Here is a 17901-nt window from a genome sequence, read left to right on the forward strand (position 1 = left end):
TTAACTTGGGACTCGACGTTGCAAAACTAAAGCAACTGAGGTAGTTTCGCTCACGCTACATTAGTCAATGACACGAAGCTGGAACTTTCACACGGATCAGTATCTCCGTTTCGGAGAGACTCTTTAATCGCTGTTTTGCCGTTCGTTGCAAACAAACTTCTAAGAATGAAACGGCATTCAATGAAAGAAAAACGCAGACACTGCAGACCTTACAGACGCGATAAAAGCTGCCCAGACACAGTCCTGCTTCGTGAAAACAGACACTAAATCTCTTCAAGCTTAGAAGGAATGACCGCCTACAAAACTAAAGTCCCGTGTCTGAACAACACATTCAGTTAAAACAATTAACTGGATGTAAAAGTAGTATCGAAATTGGAGGAAAGTCACATGTTCATTCATGGATTTTACTCTCTTTGAGAAGCATGTAAAACTTCATGTTCCAATCCAAAATGTGTTAAAACCGACATTTCAAATGCCATATATTTACATAAAAAACAAAAAAAAACAACAACCCTGAACTGATACATTTGAGTATGAGACATACATTTATATGCAACAACATAAAAACAGCCATTATTTTCCTGGTTTAAAAACCATTTAATTAAAAAATAAAAACAGATACACCATATTGATGGCAACTAAAACATTAAACATTTATAAAATGACATAGTCACAGACCTCATCTTTCTAAAACCAAATTACATTATAGAGGTATTAAAAACAAACTGGAAATTCTGAAAAAGAGCGCTCAGTGTCTGAGACGAGTGCGTCGTGTGCGGACGATGGGTGTCGTCACTTTAGGCGTCTCGCTCTCAGCCATGACAGCATCTAAAAAAGAATCAAAATTAAGCATGTTAAAGCACTTTACTGAACAATTAACATGGAATAAATGAGAAGTAAAACTGATAATCATGTGAAAGTAACTGACCCTCTTCCTCTTCTTCATCACTAGTGAAGGTGATGGCAGGTTTGGGACGAGCACGAGATTTTCTTGGGGTTACAAGGTCGCTGTCATCTAACTTCGGTTTACCACGTCCTGAAGGTTACAGAGACACAATGAGCTGAATTTATATAATAGAATTTTTTTTGTGAGATCTGATCTGCTCGATCTCTTCACCTCGTGTGGTTTTGCGCACGCTCTTGTGTGGCTGTGGCGTTTGTAGGTTTTGACTTTGTGTGTCTCCCATCTGCTGTTCACTCTCCTCGTTCTCCACATTCTCCAGCCCTTTAGTATGAACAGCCGTCAAGCGCTTCTCGTAGTCCTCAACCTGCGCCTAAACAGACACAGCTCCTTTAAAACACTAGTATAAACAGTCACCAAGCCTTGATCAGTGCTGTGCACATACTTGTATACAATACGCTGTTTTTTTTTTTTTTCTCTAGGCACACAAACAAATTTAGTACCTTAAACTGCGGTTTGGCTCTTCGACGGAGTTTGGCTGCAATGGACAGGAGGGGCTGATAGACTCCAGGCTCAGTGAGTTTATCACTGTAACAGTCCCAGCAATCTTGCAGCTTTTTGAAACCTCGCTCGCACACAGACAACAAGGACAGAGACACGGCCAGATCTGCCCACTGACGCTCGGTCCTGCAAACAGAAAACAGGGCAAGATCACATAAGGCAGACCTGGTCCTTCACACTGATCATCTGTCATAAAGGAGCCCAGTCCATGTTTTCCAGTGCACCACAAAAAGCTCTCATTGCCCTTTTTTAAATTTGATTTTGGAGGATTGCATCTTTGGACTTGTTTGAAGTAGAAAAATCCCAAAACCCAGGTTAAACCTTTTAGTTTTGGTAATGAACGGAAAATATGTTTTAGAGCACTGTTTCCATTGTGAGATTGTGTAGCCCAATGAAAAACATATTGTGTCTGATACCTACTTTGCGGTTCTGAATCGTTGGCAGAGCTTCTCCACTAAACTCTCCGTCTGTCTCTCTTTAGTGACATAGGAGAAGAGTTGTCTGAAAGAGAAAGTTAAATAGAAGTGATTTATGGCTCCTCATGCAGAATAAGTTAAACTGCAATAGCAGCATAAATCATATCTCACTTCATAATGGTGTTGAAGTCCTCCTCCTTCATTCCACGTTCAGGATCAGATAATCGGCTGATGATGTCTGGCAGCAGGTTGTAAATGGCGTTGTCCTGGGAAAAAAAAAAAAGGCGGCAGGGAGTTATAATTAGTGCATCTCATCTTAGGAGGCATGAGAGAGAAAGAGACGGCAGAGCTGCAGTGGAACGGCTACCTTTGCAGAGAGCTCATTGAAGAAGTTGAGAGCAAGGCTAGCGATGTGTGGCTCAGGGTCCAGCAGGAGCACTGCAACCTCACTGACCTGACCTTTGACCTTCATCACATCCTTCAGCACCAGCTGAGTCAAAACCATGATGGCAGTCAGACGCACAGATGCGCTCTCATCACTCAACCTTAAGACAAATGAGTTACAATTCTGATCACCAGAATCCAGCACATAGTACAAGACATTTCAAACCCTATGAAAGCTATAACTTTCGAGTGATTGCACTGTAATAGATTTAGCAGGAAATATAATTAACGAGGACAACTGATTATGCAGAATATCCCTAGACCAGCGGTTGTTTGACCTTTTGGTTTGTAGCTACCTGGCATAAAGATTGGGCGTCCAGGGTTCCAGGATGTTGGGAAAGCGGACTGTTAGGTCACCAAGAGCAACAATTGTGTTGGCTCTGACAACAGGAAGTGGGGATTTTTCCAGCACAGTGAACAGCAGCCGGATATTGTCTTTACAAACAGTGGGACTAAGAGAGAGAGAAAAAAAAACATTATTAATATTGCATGGTTAAAGAAACAAATATGATATGTAATATGACCTTCCGTTCAGAAGTTTGGTGAATCAATATTTACTAAAGGATCATATGACATTGGAGACTGGAGTAATGGCTGCTGAAAATTCAGCTTTGCATCAAAAAGGAACAAATTAGTTGAAAATAGTTATTTTAGATTGTAAACAATCTTTCACTCTCAAATAAGTACAGCCTTGGTCAGCATAAGAGGCTTCTTTAAAAAAACATTTCTATAAACAGAAACACCTTACAGACTCCAAACTTTTGAACGGTAGTGTAATAAAACAATAGCAGAAATACCTGATCATCATGTACTGAGACAGAGCCAGGCAGGCAGCAGTGGTGAGCTGAGGGTGGGAATATTTCCCTGGAGAGCTGCAAACTTTCACCAGCAAAGGCAAAAAGGCACTCAACATGTTCCCTTCTGCAAAGATAGTCCACAGTGCAACAAGTTATCAGTGCTTTAGTGCTTTGTGAATCAGGTAAGAACATATTAATAAACATAAAATTATGATGGATGTTTATGAAGACTTTGTTCTCTTTATTCCAACAGTTTCTTTAGATGGGCTCACCGGATAATAACTCAGTCTCACAGATCTTGCGGATAAACTCCGCCTCAGTGTCCTCAGCTGAGGCACCCACTAGCCCAAGCTCCTCCTCCACACAACTGTCATTAGCCCCCTAGCAAATGACACACAAATAAGTCAGCAGTGTACATTGGGCAGCATTTTAATGTGATTGTACAGAAAACAGGTAACAACCGATCAGTGGACTGTCTTCATTGACCTTTTTGTTGGCAGGTGCCTTCTCTTTCTCCTCCTCCTCTTCCTTTTCTCCTCTCCTCCTCCGCAGCTCAGCGCTAACACTTCTCTCAAGGTGAGACACCTGCCAGAAGGCCACAGCTCCACACAGTGAAAGCACCTGGGCCATGCTCACGCAATTCACTAAAACAAGAAGGTTACCTTTGCAATCATAAACATGTACACAATTTCAGGGTCTCTTATGCTCACCAAGGCTGCATTAATTTGATTAACAGTTAAGATATATAGTGAAACATTCAAATATTCAAACAGAAAACACTTAAATTGTAGTGTAATTTTCTTCTGTAAATTTTTTATATAGTAGTTCATGACAACTCCGCAGTATGCAAAAAAAAAAAAAAAAAACCACCTTGTGCTAACATTACCTTGTTCCTCGGAGACCTGAGACCTGCTTTCATGCAGTTGTGATTGGTTTGGCTCTCCACCCTCTGTGATTTGTTCCAATAGGAGATGAGCAGACCGCTGGAGGAGGCGGGAACACAGCTGGTCAGGGGACTCTGCCAAAAAGTAGATGAGACGGACAGCCTGTTCCATGAAGGTCTGCCATTGGGGGTCGGACTGGACTACTCCTGTTCAAATGAAGGAACAGTCGTTACTCAACAGCAGAAACGCATGAAAGAAATAGGGCTGCCACTTATGATTTTTTATTTCAATTAATCTAAACGATTAATTTCCCACCAAAAAAAAAAAAAAAAAAACAAACACACAAAAGCATGTGTTGGGGGAAAGTGTGGCAAAGCCTTTAAAATTTTTGGTATAGCATTTTATAATAAACTTGTGATCAGATTACCTAACACAAAAGCTAAGCGACGTAAGCAATGGTAAAAGGTGCTAGAAGTACAAACCATCAGCAATGGCTTGGGACAGACAGCTGAAGAGATGGTGGTCCATAGGAAGCCTGAAGGGAACACCCTTGGATTGCTGACACACATAAGAGCATACAAACCAGAATATTAGAATGATTTCTGAAGATTCATGGGACACTTATGGAGTAATGGCTATGCATCACAAGAAATACATCTTAAACTATTTTAAATTCTAATATTATTTGACAATATTACTGTTTTTACTGTATTTTGATTAAACACAGCTTTGGTGAGCATAAGAGACTTTTCAGGGGGAGGAGAGAAAAAAAAAATAAAAATCTGATCCCAAACCTTTGATTGGTTGTAAAAACTTACCCTCACATGGTCGGTTATGTTAGCGATGGTGATGAGTGTGTCCCGAGCCAGCAGGTAATCTTCTGCAACCTTCTCACCCAGAGCGACAGAGCAGAGTGTGTCCAAATTGCTGAGAACCACCTCCCTCTCAGCACTAAACACACACACAAAATTAAGTAACAGATTGAAATAATGCCCACCTTGCCTTAAACAGCATGATAAAGACAAGAATGCCCTCAGATTACAAAAGAACTAGCTCATAGCTCATTGGACATTACAGAGAACTGAGCTTCAACCTGTGTCCCCACACACACGCACGCACACACACACACACACACACACACACACACACACACACTATGATCATGCTTCCCAAATCTCTCCTGCATTTCTCTGAGGAAGAGCTTGATAGGAAGAACTTGCTTAATATAGGCAGGCCCTTACAGCAAAGCAGCAAATCTCCCCTGCCCAGCCAAGATTACCCGCCAACAGGAGCACAGAAGAGCTCAGACTCTTACCCAATGAGCTCGCATTCGCCTTGGTCTCATCATTGGGCAAATTTATGCTGTGACATTAAATCAGAATCATTCTAAGACATTTGGGAAGCTTTAAGAGTTGAGTCTCTCACCGTGCTGCCATGCCCAGCAATAGCACTGCAGCTCTCCTGTGAAGTGCTTTAGTCTCTCGTTTACCAGAGAACCTCTCCCACAAAACCTGCACCACTAAAGTCTGCAGGGCACTCTCACTGCTGAAAAACTCCTGGACCTGCACCAAGACAAAAACAATGTCAAAGAATAATAAATTATAGGAATGACTGCTTACACGCAGGGCAAAAGACACTCACAATCTCCTCTAGACACTGGACAGTCCCCAGTGAAGCATCGATCATCAGATCTGACAGATTATCCACTAGAGTCTGAGCTTTCACCCTGATGGACAGACACAAAAGGCCAGTTGAGCTACAGTATATAAAATTGTGTTCCTTTAGCCTTAAGGAACAAATCAAAATGTTTGCAGACCTGGTGTTGTCACCGTGGGGGTTGAGGTACAGGCGTCTGTAGGCTTGAATGACGGCATCTTTGATTGTGGCATCAGTGGACCAGACAAGAGGCAGCATCTTTCTGACCCCACATACAGAGTTGGCCACACTAAACTCAAACGCTGTGACACAGAACTGCACCGCCTCCTGCACAACTGAGAGAGGGAGACCAATGAAAGAAAACTACACATTGCCAACCTTGTATTTAGTATTTAAAGTCATACAGTTTTTTTCTTCTATATTGAGGTTTATAATAGAGTAAAACAAATAAATCAAAAATGGAGAAAATGCATGGCAGGGACTTGTTTTAACCACTGGTTGTTAACTGGATTGAGGCAGAGTTGAATGAGACCTTGCAGTCAATTGTAAGAAAGGGGTTTAAGTGGACGAAATGACTGGGAAAGTCTGGCATGTCATGAGAGAGAAGTCTTTTCACCAAGTGATTGAGTTAAATCATTCTGATTAAAGGGGTCATATGATGCGATTTCAAGTTTTCCTTTCTCTTTGGAGTGTTACAAGCCGTTCATGCATAGATAAGATCCCTGAAGTTGCAAAGACTAAAGTCTCAAAACCAAAGAAATATTCTTTATAAAAGTTAAGACTTGTCAAGCCCTCCTAGAATGGCTCATTTAACCACACCCCCACGTCTACATCACTGCGTGGGAAGATTTGCATAACACCGCCCAAATGTATACGCAATGAAAGAGGGCGTGATTTTTATTCTCGCTGCCGCCAGCGCCGCCATGTCCTGGAGATGCTGTGTTGCATTGTGAAAACAAAACTACTTTGTTTGGGCTTCCAAAAGAGGACAACTAGAAATCAGTGGTTAAGTTGTATTTACAACACTGTTCCAGAACTAACAGTCCCAAATATTCGAGTGTGTGCAGCGCATTTTACGGAGGACTATTTCCTGAACCTGAGAGAGTAGCCTACAATGCCAGCTGTCCTCAAAGGCTGTTTCTATAAAGTGGGGCAATTCTAATGTCGCAAGGACAGTCTGGCGCTTCTGACTCACAGCCTGTAAGTTTGTTTTCATATTTAAAGAATTTACCACTGACTATTCAAATGAGAGTTTTGAACAGTGAAGAGTAGTGCTCGTTGTTTGTCATTTCTCCAATCACAAATGCAGACATGGTAATGTTTACGCGGCGCGATGCAACACGTAAAAAAAGACAGTACAAGTCGTTATAATCAGTAATTATGTCCCCACTGGATGCGACAAATGCCTTGTTTATAATGAGTTTTATTGTTTGCGTGTCGTCACGCCAGGACATGGCATCACAATACGGTAAGGTGGTGTAACATTTCCTTCACACGTTTGAGGTATTCGGCCAATCACAACGCAATGGATAGCTGGCCAATCAGAGCACACCTTGCTTCTCAGAACGATGAGCTTTGTAAAAATCTACGTGTTTCAAAAAGGCGGGGCATAGAGGAGCAACAATAATGTACAGTATGTGGAAAATAATGTGTTTTTTGAACCTTAAACCACATAAACACATTGCATTACACCAAATTCACAAAATAAATGTTCTTTTTAGCAACGTCATATGATCCCTTTAAAAGTTAAATGGATGCATTTAGAAAATAAGGAGAATTTTCATTTCATGCCAGCTTTAATATAAACCAGTCAGTCATTTAATTCGTAGTAATTACCTGTAGTGGTTTTCCAGTACAGCATGTTGTTAATGACAGCGATGGCTCTTTCTACTTGTAGAGCGAAGCTCTCTGTGTCTTTCAAATATTGAACCAACATCTCCTGCTTCTTTAGTTCACTCTCTCTACCTTCATTCCCTCCCCCCTCTTTCTGTGGGGTGGTCGGAGCATCGCTCGGAACAGCCTCAGGTGTCTCTTGCTCTGGGCCTAAGAGAAGAAGAGAGAGATACACAAACACAAGTGTTTTATTTGGACTAGAAAACCTGTCATCTAACCTAGGCAGGTGAGACCAAGAACTAGTCCCACAGTACGCCTGAGCAAGACTCTTTAATGTGGAAGTTTAGAAGACTATTCAAAGTAACACATACCCTTGAAAAGTGTTGCAAGTGTTTTGATGAGGGTTTCTGCATTTAGGTCAGCCAGATCTGAGAAGAACGATGACTCTGGGTATAGAGAGTGAGCCCGCATGCACAGACCAACTGCCTTCCTACAAACAAAAAACACAACACATTGCATGTCTGTGAACAGAAGTAACGGTATGAGAATATTTGCATTTTAGTTCACATATACCTATATTTGCTTTCCCGGAGAAACTGTGCGATTTGTAAAGCAGTGTCTCTGTCGCTTCTCTCCTCCTCTCCCCCTGTCTCCTCATCTTCATTCTCCTCTTCCTCACTGCCAGGCTCCAGTTGTGCTTTCACAGTCATCTCCAACTCAGGCTTCATCGCATCCCAAAGATCAGCTGCTGTGATGACTGCAACTATAAACACAAAGCTAAAATTTTATAGCTGGAATCAATTTCTGCAGCGCCAGTGATTCCAGGCAGACTGGAGCAATTCAATTAGGAAAGAAACATACCGGGAACTTGCTCTATTTGGGCATCGCTCATCTCTTTTAATTTGGCCATCTCTTTTTCCAGCGGCTTTTTCAGGTCCACACTGCTCAACTTGATATGGAGAAAACAAAAAAGTACATTTAATATATGTAAACAGTTAAATACACTATTGTTCAAAAGTTTGGGGTCAATAAAAGTTAATGATTTTGAATGGTAGTGCATCTACCAGATGTTTTGAGCATGTTTGTACCTTGCAGCTGTAAGGGTTATGAGCGATGAAGGCAGCCAGCAGCTGGACAGCACTCTTACACACATGTACAGACTTGTCGCCCAGACGCCCAACGGTCAGCTCCATAACTTCTGTGTACCTGCACAGGGGCAAGGCCTGGAAAGGAGGCAGGGGATTATATCTTAGAGCACCCAAGAATAAAACCCTTCATTTTCTGTTGAAGAGAAAAGGGGAAAAACAACCCACACACCTTGCTGTTGACAATACGTGCATAGACCTGTAGCACACGTGCTCGGACATGTGAGTGGGCATCATGGATGTGCTCCTGCAGTGTGTCCAGGAAACGATCTCGGCTTGCACGAGCAGAATCATCCAGCTTATCACCAGACAGAACCCGAACAAGAACCTCACCAAGAACCTCACACACTGCCACCCGCAGGCTCGGACTCTGTCCAAAGACAAACAGCATGTTAACAGAGCACACACATCCACATACAAAGACAAGTTAAGCTATAAAACTCAAAGACTTCTTTTAAACGAACGCCCTCAGATTACCAAAGAGAGAGCTCACTGCCCAAAGAATTACTGCAGAGAACTGAGATTCAACCTGTGACCCTTCTCTCACACACACACAAAAAAAATGTAAGCTCCATCCTTTTTCCTTCCCATTTCTTCTAAGGATAGAAATTTCAAAGAAAGGGGCTTGTTGAATGTAGGCAGGCCCTTACAGCAAGACAGCAAATCTTCACTGCCCAGCCAAGATTACCAGCCAACAGGAACACAGGAGAGCTCAGACTCTAATTCAGTGGGCTCATATTCGCCTTGGTCTCATCACAGGGCAAGATTCCAACGACAGAAGCGATGTGACAGAGAACACATGTGTGACTGTACCTCTCCCTCCAGGTGTGTCAGCAGAACACTGATGTTGGGGATCATGGTTTCAGGTACTAGAGTACTGAGTTCTGACAAAAAGCTGGAGAAAGCCTTCACACCTGAACCTTCTCTGGCTAGATCCTCACTTGACTTCTGACCAATCTCTCTGAAACACACACATGGAGATTTGATTTAGTTGAAAATGATAATAGGTGAGCAGTATAATCAAAATGTTACTTACTGTAATAAAATGTTACATTAAAATCTAAATACTTATTTTGCTGTAATGTAATTTGTTTAAAAATAAATAAAGTAATTTAGAGAACATACAGCAGTAAATACATGGAAAAATTGATTTCTTTGGATTTTCATAGAGGCAAACCAAAAGATCTAAGAGGTTATAATAACCTTAAGTAATAATAAACTTCATCTTATACACTTACAAGTAAAATAATATCATTTGATGATTGGTGATACACCAGAAAGTTCTTTCATTCTTCTTTATTTGCAAGCAGAGATATATCAGATATTACATAATATATACAATCATATCAACAAATTATCACAAGTTCATGTTTCACCTCATGATCTCTCCGACGATGGCCTTGACCCCATACTCTGAGCTCCAGGAAGCCACAGCTTGAGCACATACTGATGCCAGCTGCTCAAAATGCTGCAAGAGCTGAATCACTTTCACACATGCTCCTGTACAGGAAACAGAAAATATTCAGGACAACTCAGCTCAACGTCTACACCACTGCAAACCTACTCACGAGTGTGTGATGTGTACATACAGTATAAACCTACCCAACATGTGATTGTATTTCTTCACCATGATTCCTAGCACATGAATGATGGCATCTCTGGTGGACTTGCTCTTCATGTGACTTATGGTGGGGTTTTCCAGGAGTTTATAGCAACAGCATGTCACACAACTACATAAATCGTTGGACAAGTAGAAATTGCATTTGTGATCATGATGTTAAATTAGAGTTTAAAGATTAAACAGACACGGTGACAGGTTAAGAGGAAAAACAGTGTCTTACCTAACAAACTCCTCCTCCACTAGAGACAGACTCCACAGTGTGCGAATGTCCAGCTGCAGCAGTTGAGTCAAACACTGAAGAACGGTCTCTCTCTCACTGTCCCACTGCAGGAGACCTTTTCCAGCAACTTTATCCTTCTTACGACCCTGAGACAAACACAAAGAGATGTTTAATATACTGTATACACAAAACCAACAAGCTTAGAAGCAACAATTGTTGCCCTCAGATTACCAAAGAAAACATTCACAGCTGGTGGGCCTGTTAGGAGATGTGACTCTTTGCTGACTGACACATTTACACACACTCAAGACATAAAACACACACAACCACACACTGTAAGCTGCCAAATCATCCACAAATATCCATTTCTAAAGGAGAATTGCATTATGCTTGACAGCCGGCATCAATATAGGTGGGCCCTTACAGCAGCGCAGCCAATCTCCACTGCTCTACCAAGATTACCCACCAATCAGAAAGCAAGAGAACACAAAATCCCAGCCATTCAGCTCATATTTGCCTTGTTCTCATCATGGGGCACAGTATAAACAACTTATGAATAATAAAAACTTGATAACATTCAGAAGTACCTTGCTGGGTGCCGTGACGATAGTCTCCCTGTATGAGTCACTCTCAAGCGTTTCTGTGAGTTTGCAAAGAAGAAAAACGCTCATCTTCACAGCGTTGAGCTGCTCTTTGCGGTCCACGGCTGAGAGAGAGCCTGACAGGAGAAGGGTCGGCAGGGAAACAGACAGGCCCCTGACCACTGAGAACAGAGAGCATTGTGGGAAATGTAGTTGATTCATTGGGCATAATGAGAAGCAACATGAGACTAGGTGATATGCAAGTATGACTATGAGATACTAACCTTGTATCAGCAACTCCAGCATATCTTCTTTTACAGTCACATCGACTGTGCGACAATGTCTAAATGCAATTAGAAAATTGTGCTTGGACAAAGGCATGGTAACACATGGGGTTGATGTTTAATAAAGCACATAATACAATATAGTTATTTCTGCCCCTTTTTGTTATTCCCATATCGATTTCTTGTAAGGAACTGTATAATGCTCTTGGGTTTGAAACACTCTTGATAGAAAAAACATTATCACAAGCTGTAAGAACTGTTATAACAGTCAACTTGTTTTCATTTGATGATTATTCATCTCTTTGTGTTAATAATTTGGTCTTTAGGAAAATTAATATATTATATACATTTCAGTTTAACAGCTGCTAAAAAGTGATTAATGTTTGATTCTCCTATATTTATTCATATAATAATGAATAACTTATAACACCACACATTTTTCATTAACTTGCTCTACGGCTTTGAAAATCATATATAGTTTGCATTTTGCATTATATACACAAATTATTCTGTTGCATTAAAAAAAATTATGTACAAGTACATGTTGACAAAACAAACAAAAAAAAACTTTATCAAAAATGTGATTATTATGGGAATGTGTCCACACTCACTGCAAAACACTGTATGCGGTGTCAAAATGTTCTAGGATGCACAGGGGCCCTTGACTTCTCAGTGCTGCTTTAAAACCTTCAATACAGGCAGAAAAGGGGAATTAAACCAGTACAGATAAGAGAGATAATACTGAAATGCATACAGTTAAAACGATCTCAGTACTTACTGTTGATATGAGAGGGAAGCTGTTTAACAGACAGCACATCTTGAACCACATACTGGTTAACATCACCAGACTTCACGAGATCGGCCAAACAAACCGGTACGATAAAATCCCACGACATCTCTGCACGCCTAAACAAGCAAGCTAGAGAGTACAAACATGCTTATCTGTAAGGAAAGTCACTACAACGCAGCCACCGACCTCTATAGAGGTCTAGTCTAACACTTAAATGTATCATCTCGGTTAACAAATCACAAAATAAGGAAAAACAGTTTTTGTTTATATTAAACTTCAGCAAAATTGTTTGTTTTGTTTGACAGGGCAAGCTAACATGCTACGCTAACCACAGTATAAACAAACAAAAACTTAATTTCTCGTAGTACACGACGCTTCCTACGGTTTAAATAAGAGATACAACATATCCAAATACTCACCGTGCAAAAAAAAGACGAATTTATTCCGACCAAATCCTAACCAGAAGAACTAACCCGTAGAAAGCGGACTGGACTGACTGAACGGTTTGAACCAAGGCTTTGAATTTCTCACAGCGCCCGCCAAAGGAAGTACGCCATCACCCCGCCCACTCACAAACGCCACGCCCCACTGATCAGCAGAGGGCGCCAGGGGTTGGATTGAAACTTTTTAAATTTAATGTAGTCAAAAGAACGTGAAAATGCTACATTAAAAAACATATCAGATAGGGTAATGTGGTAAAAAGACAACGTAGGCCATGCAATTCTATGTACAATGTTGTAAAAAAAAATAATATAAAAGAAACAAACAAAATAAAATATATGTTGTAAACAATTATGAATCACAAAAGAATTTACTGACATACATAGCATATGCTTTTGTACGTGACCATTTTTATTAGTAAAAAGTACTGAAATCACCATTTTCCGCCCTAACCATCTCATTTAAATATTTTATTTTTACGTGTTGTTGTTTTAATTAATGTGCTAAATGAGCTTTGTTTACTGTATTATTTAAGTGTCATGTTTGCTACTCTGGTTGTTTTACTTTTAATTTACTATTCACTTGATTTAACATTTAACACTTTATTTTAGTCTCGCACTGTCGTTTTAAAATATTTTTAGAACGATGTATCAGCGGTTTGGCAAGCTGCTCGAGTTCAGGAGTACAGGACCATCAGGATAACAATGGCTGAAAACCAAACCGTTACAAGCTGCGAATGGTGCAGATGAATTATTCAGTAAGGAAGATAATAGTCTTAATAGACAGGAAACCAAAGGATGATGTAGTTTAATTAAAACGGTGCTATTGATTGTGGTTGGAAGCCAACCTACAGTGAAACCGGGCAAGTAACCATGATCATAGTAACAATAATCGTTTGACGAGAACATTATGCAATATTATGATCAATATAAATATGTCTATGAAATATACTTTAAAGGATACACATTTACGTAATCAAACAATACAGTGTGGTTAATTTCCCAATGTCAAGTAAACAACCTCTTGCATTTTGGTAAACTTTTATTTTGACATCACTGCGTTAAATTCCCACCCTTGGCGTCATGATGACCACGAGGATAGAATGCATGACAAAAAAAAAAAAAATTTAAAATACACATGTGGGTTGTCTTGTCAGACCCAGAATACCGACAGATCTGTTTTAAAATACACGTTTATAGTTTCCTCTATTCTTATTCGGAGTTTAAGACGCACATGTTATAATTCACAGTAAAACTGATAAAGAAATTGACTTGGTAAGAGCCGTACCGATTTTTATTTCATAGTTTACTGTGTGACCTGGTTCAAATCGTATTTAACCAAATTAGTGTTTCATGTAATCAGTCAACATTATGCAAAGTATTTACAGATCTGACCCAGACACAGTTGGTTCTTGTCATTGTGTTACAAACCATCACAAGTGATGTTATGACAGTGATGCATATTTGAATTACAAGCCAACACGTTCGTTTATGTTTTAAAGTAGGATGGAGTATTTGCCGGACGCTAATGCCAGATATAAGGATGTGGACTACTGGAATGAACGGTACCGGACGGAGGAGAGCTTCGAGTGGTTCGGGGACTTCACTAAATTTGACCATCTGCTCAAACAGCACGTGAGAACGGAAGAAAACATTTTGATGCTAGGTAAGTTAGACACTTACAAAACCTGGTTTACAATTTGAAATGTGCAATATGAGTAATCGAATATTGTTGCATTGTGTATATTACGTATGGTCAGCAGGGGGCACTACTGCACTATTTTTGTGAAATTTTGATCTGCCTTAAAGGAATAGTTCACCCATAAATGCTTAAAATTTACTCTGCCTCAGGCCATCTAAGATGTAGTTTTTTTAGCATTACAATGAATAGCAGTGAATGGGTGCCGCCAGAAAGAGTTCAAACGGCTGATAAAAACATCACAGAAATCACAGGACTTTATATTGTGACCCGGGTTCAAATCCTGGACGAGCCCCCATTTGTTCCCGTTCCCCAGTCTAGGTTTGGGAGTGGGAGTAACAGGTTAACTAAAGTGGACAAGGAAAATAAAATAAAACATGGACAAGGAAAAGAAAAGAAAACGTGGAGGAATCAATCCAGTCGTTTTCCCTGGAAATGTAACGCAACCACTTGAATTGGCAAATTTAAATAATTCATTTAGATTGTATGTAAGAAACAAATCTATCGTTTGAACCCTTTCTTTAAACCGTTCATAATAACGCCACCTCCAGTGGAAAAAGTCCATCCACTGGTCTCCTCTGACATTAAAATCCACTGACATTTGTTTAGATCTGTTTTGGACCGTTTTCCCTTGCAGTTAGTGCATGAGCTATGCATATTTCTCTCCTGATTCAGACTAGAGTTTTTCCACTGGCAAAGCAATATTATTGCTAGATGTGTTTTAGCCAGAGATTTTGTAAAAGCATGTAAGCCCAGGTTTCTCCAGAGGAACTTACAAAATATGAAGAACAATTCTCGTGGAGAAGCTCATGCATAAATGATCTTCTATCATGTGGTTGGCTTAGTCAAAGTACCTTGGTTTCTTGGTGCATTTTCAACATTCATAGTTGCAGCTTTGTTATTTTAAAGAGTGGACAAACATTGAGCTGAATTATTTGTGTTGAGCATTCATTCTGCAGGGCTGTAACACATAATCTTTAGGTTTACTGTAGCTGCAGTGATATAGTCAGACTCAAGAGGACAGTATTGGTCAGTTCACTCAAAATAGGGATTATGTATTCAGCTGGTGCTGTATTAGAGATGAGTGTGGACCTCTGACATGCACTCTGAGCTCTAGATCTGTTCTTCAATGCAATGACACAAGCTCCCATCCCCCAAGGACAGGCTCAGCTATATCTCAGTCCAATTACCAATCAAACAGCCACCATTCACACACTTAAAGTGGCATAATAAAGGCACATTAGTTTAGGGTCTGGTGTGCGTCAATGTTGAGCTTTACTTCATGCACCTGGGATCAATGAAGAGTATTCCGAGCCTAGTGTTTAAAGACAAGCGATTAACCTTGGAATTGTAATGTTGTGATTTAGTCCAAAGTGGGCGGATACTGGATAGTTGGATTTGAATTTTGCCAAATACATAAAAACAGATTTTATCTCATCATCTCAGTGAGGAAACACCCTTCTTTCTCCTTTTCTGTTTCTCTCTTTCGTTCTCTCTCCCCACACAGACACCCTTTCTGCACCCACGTCATGTTTTCTCCACAGTCCACCCTCACAAACACAACAGCTACGCTCTCTGTGACCTTTCTCAACCGGGGAACAGGGCGAGGAGTTCCAACACACACCCTTCTTTCATGCGCTTCACTTGTGACAAGTAATAAATGTCTTTTCTTTATGTAATGCTCCAGTCATGACCCTTTTACCTCTGAATTGCTGCTGAATTGAATATTGTAGATCTCTGTTCATCATATGGTTATGAAATGTTTGTTCTCCATTCAGCTTTTTGTTTTTCTTCCACTAAATTGCTGCTGAATTGTTTGGGATTCTTTGGTTATGAAATGTCTCTCTCCATCAAGCTCTTTCCCGGTCTTCGTCTTTATTTTTCCATGCTCAAGGATACTGCCACAAAAAGTGTCCTCCCTTACCCATATTGCAGTGGCTCAGGGCAGATTCCTGAACAGGCTGTTAAGGCTGCATGTGTCTCAAGTTTCTGTGGTTGTGTAACGGTTTGTTGCATGCAGAGAAGTGGAATCCCTGCAGTTAACGTTAGCAGATTCTGTCACAGGGAGAGGCAGTTCGGATCCCATCATGCCTGTTTGTGAAATGTAGAATATGGACCATTAATTGAAACAAAGCTGCAAAAATGGCTCATTTGGAGAATGGTCATGGTTATCATGGCACACCCACCACTATATTTGCATATCAGTGTCTGTTCAGCAATTTGGCTGGCCCTGATGAACGATGCGTAAACTATGCTATCATGTGGAGGTTATTTGAGCATAACAGTTCATTTACATATAGTGGTCTTAAAGGTACAGTAGCAAAAACTGTTAGTTATGTGGTTAGTAAGGGGGTGGAAATGGTCATAAAAATAAATTATGGCTGTTTTTGGAGAAATAAACCTTAACTGATGGCCTACTTAAACTGTATGCAAGGACACTTCTGTATGTTAATGTGGTTATGAAATTCTGATTGCCATTGTAGTTCAGTAATGTGACACACTAGTTGAAAAGTTTGGGGTCAGTAAGTGTTTCAAATGTTTTTGAAAAATGTCTTACACCCATCAGGTCTGCATTAGTTTGATCAAAAATACAATAAATCAGTAATATTTAAAAAATATGATTGCAATTTAAAATAGCGTTTTGAGAATGTAATTTATTCTTGTGATGCATAGCCGAATTTTCAGCATTTTTACTCCAGTTTTTAGTGTCACATGATTCTTCAGAAGTTATTCTAATATACTGATTTGGAGCTCAAGAATAATTTCTTGATATTGTAATGTTGAAAACAGTTGTGCTGCTTAATATTTTTGCGGAAACCATTATGCATTCTTTGCTGCATTCCTTTTCACGGGATTCAGTGATAAATATGAAGTTCAAAAGAAAAACATTGATTTGTAATGGAAATCTTTTGTAACCTTATGCATATGATAAACTAAAAAATAAAGTATTAAAATATTACTGACCCCGATGTTTTGAACAGTAGTGTATTTTCAAGTCAAAAAATGTCAAAATTGTAAGGGCTTATCAAATAATTGCTGTGAGAATTAGTCTTCACAGATAAAGTTTGCAAGACAAATTTACCATAGTTACCCAATAATTTCTACCTGTAGCATGCAGGAAACATTGACTCATCCCACAGTTTAAAGGGATTCAAGTGGAAACATCGTTATTTACTCAGCCTCCTGTTGTAAAACCATATGCATTAATTTCCCAATGCAGAACAAAAAATAAAAGTAAATAGAACGTTTTTTGTCTAAAAGAGTGTTTGACCCTGTTTAAAACTTTATTTAAAAAAATCATCTTTTCTGTTCTGCAGTAGAATGAAAGTCATACAAGTTTGAAACGACATGAGGGTGAGTAGATGATGACAGAAAATTATTGTTTGGAGGAAATACCACTTCAAAACTGTTAGGCCCTTGAAGTTGATGTCGATCTGTTTTTAGGAATGAGTCAAAACCATTTTCCATGGAATTTGATACTATGTTGTTGATAAACACAGTATTCCTTTAATGTTATATATGAGTCTGTATTTCTAGCATGTCTTCTCAAGTGGTTTTTTCCACTCAGTCAGTGGGCAAACTCGCATTCATTTGAGTCATTGCTGATAGAATGGAAAGAGCAAAGATAG

The 17901-nt window shown here is 39.8% G+C and overlaps 2 protein-coding genes and 3 non-coding genes across 9 annotated transcripts in view; 1 reads left to right on the forward strand and 4 right to left on the reverse strand.

The window, feature by feature from the left end:
* Nucleotides 1–690: 690 nt before the first annotated feature.
* On the reverse strand, nucleotides 691–12694 carry ncapd2 (non-SMC condensin I complex, subunit D2). The gene is made up of 32 exons (XM_058753629.1): nucleotides 12553–12694; nucleotides 12122–12262; nucleotides 11955–12030; nucleotides 11344–11402; nucleotides 11066–11241; nucleotides 10479–10624; nucleotides 10240–10367; nucleotides 10014–10137; nucleotides 9451–9598; nucleotides 8810–9007; nucleotides 8581–8715; nucleotides 8354–8441; nucleotides 8066–8255; nucleotides 7864–7982; nucleotides 7496–7702; nucleotides 5820–5994; nucleotides 5645–5729; nucleotides 5429–5565; nucleotides 4822–4954; nucleotides 4486–4561; nucleotides 4006–4209; nucleotides 3606–3763; nucleotides 3392–3500; nucleotides 3120–3243; nucleotides 2619–2774; nucleotides 2246–2423; nucleotides 2050–2144; nucleotides 1883–1963; nucleotides 1405–1588; nucleotides 1118–1274; nucleotides 929–1036; nucleotides 691–828 (listed from the first exon to the last, which is right to left on the reverse strand). Exons 2-32 carry the CDS (start codon nucleotides 12237–12239, stop codon nucleotides 749–751), a joined length of 4152 nt encoding a protein of 1383 aa, XP_058609612.1. The 5' UTR covers nucleotides 12240–12262; nucleotides 12553–12694; the 3' UTR covers nucleotides 691–748.
* Nucleotides 5032–5356, reverse strand: LOC131533516 (small nucleolar RNA U85). The gene has a single exon (XR_009269143.1). It is a non-coding gene; the product is annotated as a small nucleolar RNA U85 (small nucleolar RNA).
* Nucleotides 9101–9399, reverse strand: LOC131533509 (small nucleolar RNA U85). Its single transcript, XR_009269142.1, has one exon. It is a non-coding gene; the product is annotated as a small nucleolar RNA U85 (small nucleolar RNA).
* LOC131533520 (small nucleolar RNA U85) lies at nucleotides 10696–11014 on the reverse strand. The gene has a single exon (XR_009269144.1). It is a non-coding gene; the product is annotated as a small nucleolar RNA U85 (small nucleolar RNA).
* A 506-nt stretch (nucleotides 12695–13200) lies between the features above and the next one.
* The window catches only part of ece2a (endothelin converting enzyme 2a), an 86359-nt gene continuing 81658 nt past the window's right edge, over nucleotides 13201–17901 (forward strand). Inside the window, exons 1-2 of one of the 5 annotated variants that reach the window (XM_058761553.1) lie at nucleotides 13201–13331; nucleotides 14076–14239. In XM_058761553.1, the coding sequence (XP_058617536.1) occupies nucleotides 14080–14239 (160 nt within the window). In that variant the 5' untranslated portion in view covers nucleotides 13201–13331; nucleotides 14076–14079. Of the gene's footprint in view, nucleotides 13437–13642; nucleotides 13849–14075; nucleotides 14240–17901 lie in introns of those variants that run through there. The other 4 variants (XM_058761562.1, XM_058761559.1, XM_058761547.1 and 1 more) reach the window with 4 other exon arrangements.

The sequence above is a fragment of the Onychostoma macrolepis genome, chromosome 02, assembly GCF_012432095.1.
Source record: "Onychostoma macrolepis isolate SWU-2019 chromosome 02, ASM1243209v1, whole genome shotgun sequence".
Lineage (NCBI taxonomy): Eukaryota > Metazoa > Chordata > Actinopteri > Cypriniformes > Cyprinidae > Onychostoma > Onychostoma macrolepis.

What these genes read in the sequence shown, in the direction of transcription:
- ncapd2 (XM_058753629.1), bottom strand. Translation starts at nt 12,239, where the DNA reads ATGTCGTGGGATTTTATCGTACCGGTTTGTTTGGCCGATCTCGTGAAG. An exon ending in TCCAGTGTCTAGAGGAGATT is followed by an intron (nt 5,566 to 5,644) that starts GTGAGTGTCTTT and finishes GTCTTGGTGCAG; the next exon opens with GTCCAGGAGTTTTTCAGCAG. An exon ending in ACGCCCAATCTTTATGCCAG is followed by an intron (nt 2,424 to 2,618) that starts GTAGCTACAAAC and finishes ATTTGTCTTAAG; the next exon opens with GTTGAGTGATGAGAGCGCAT.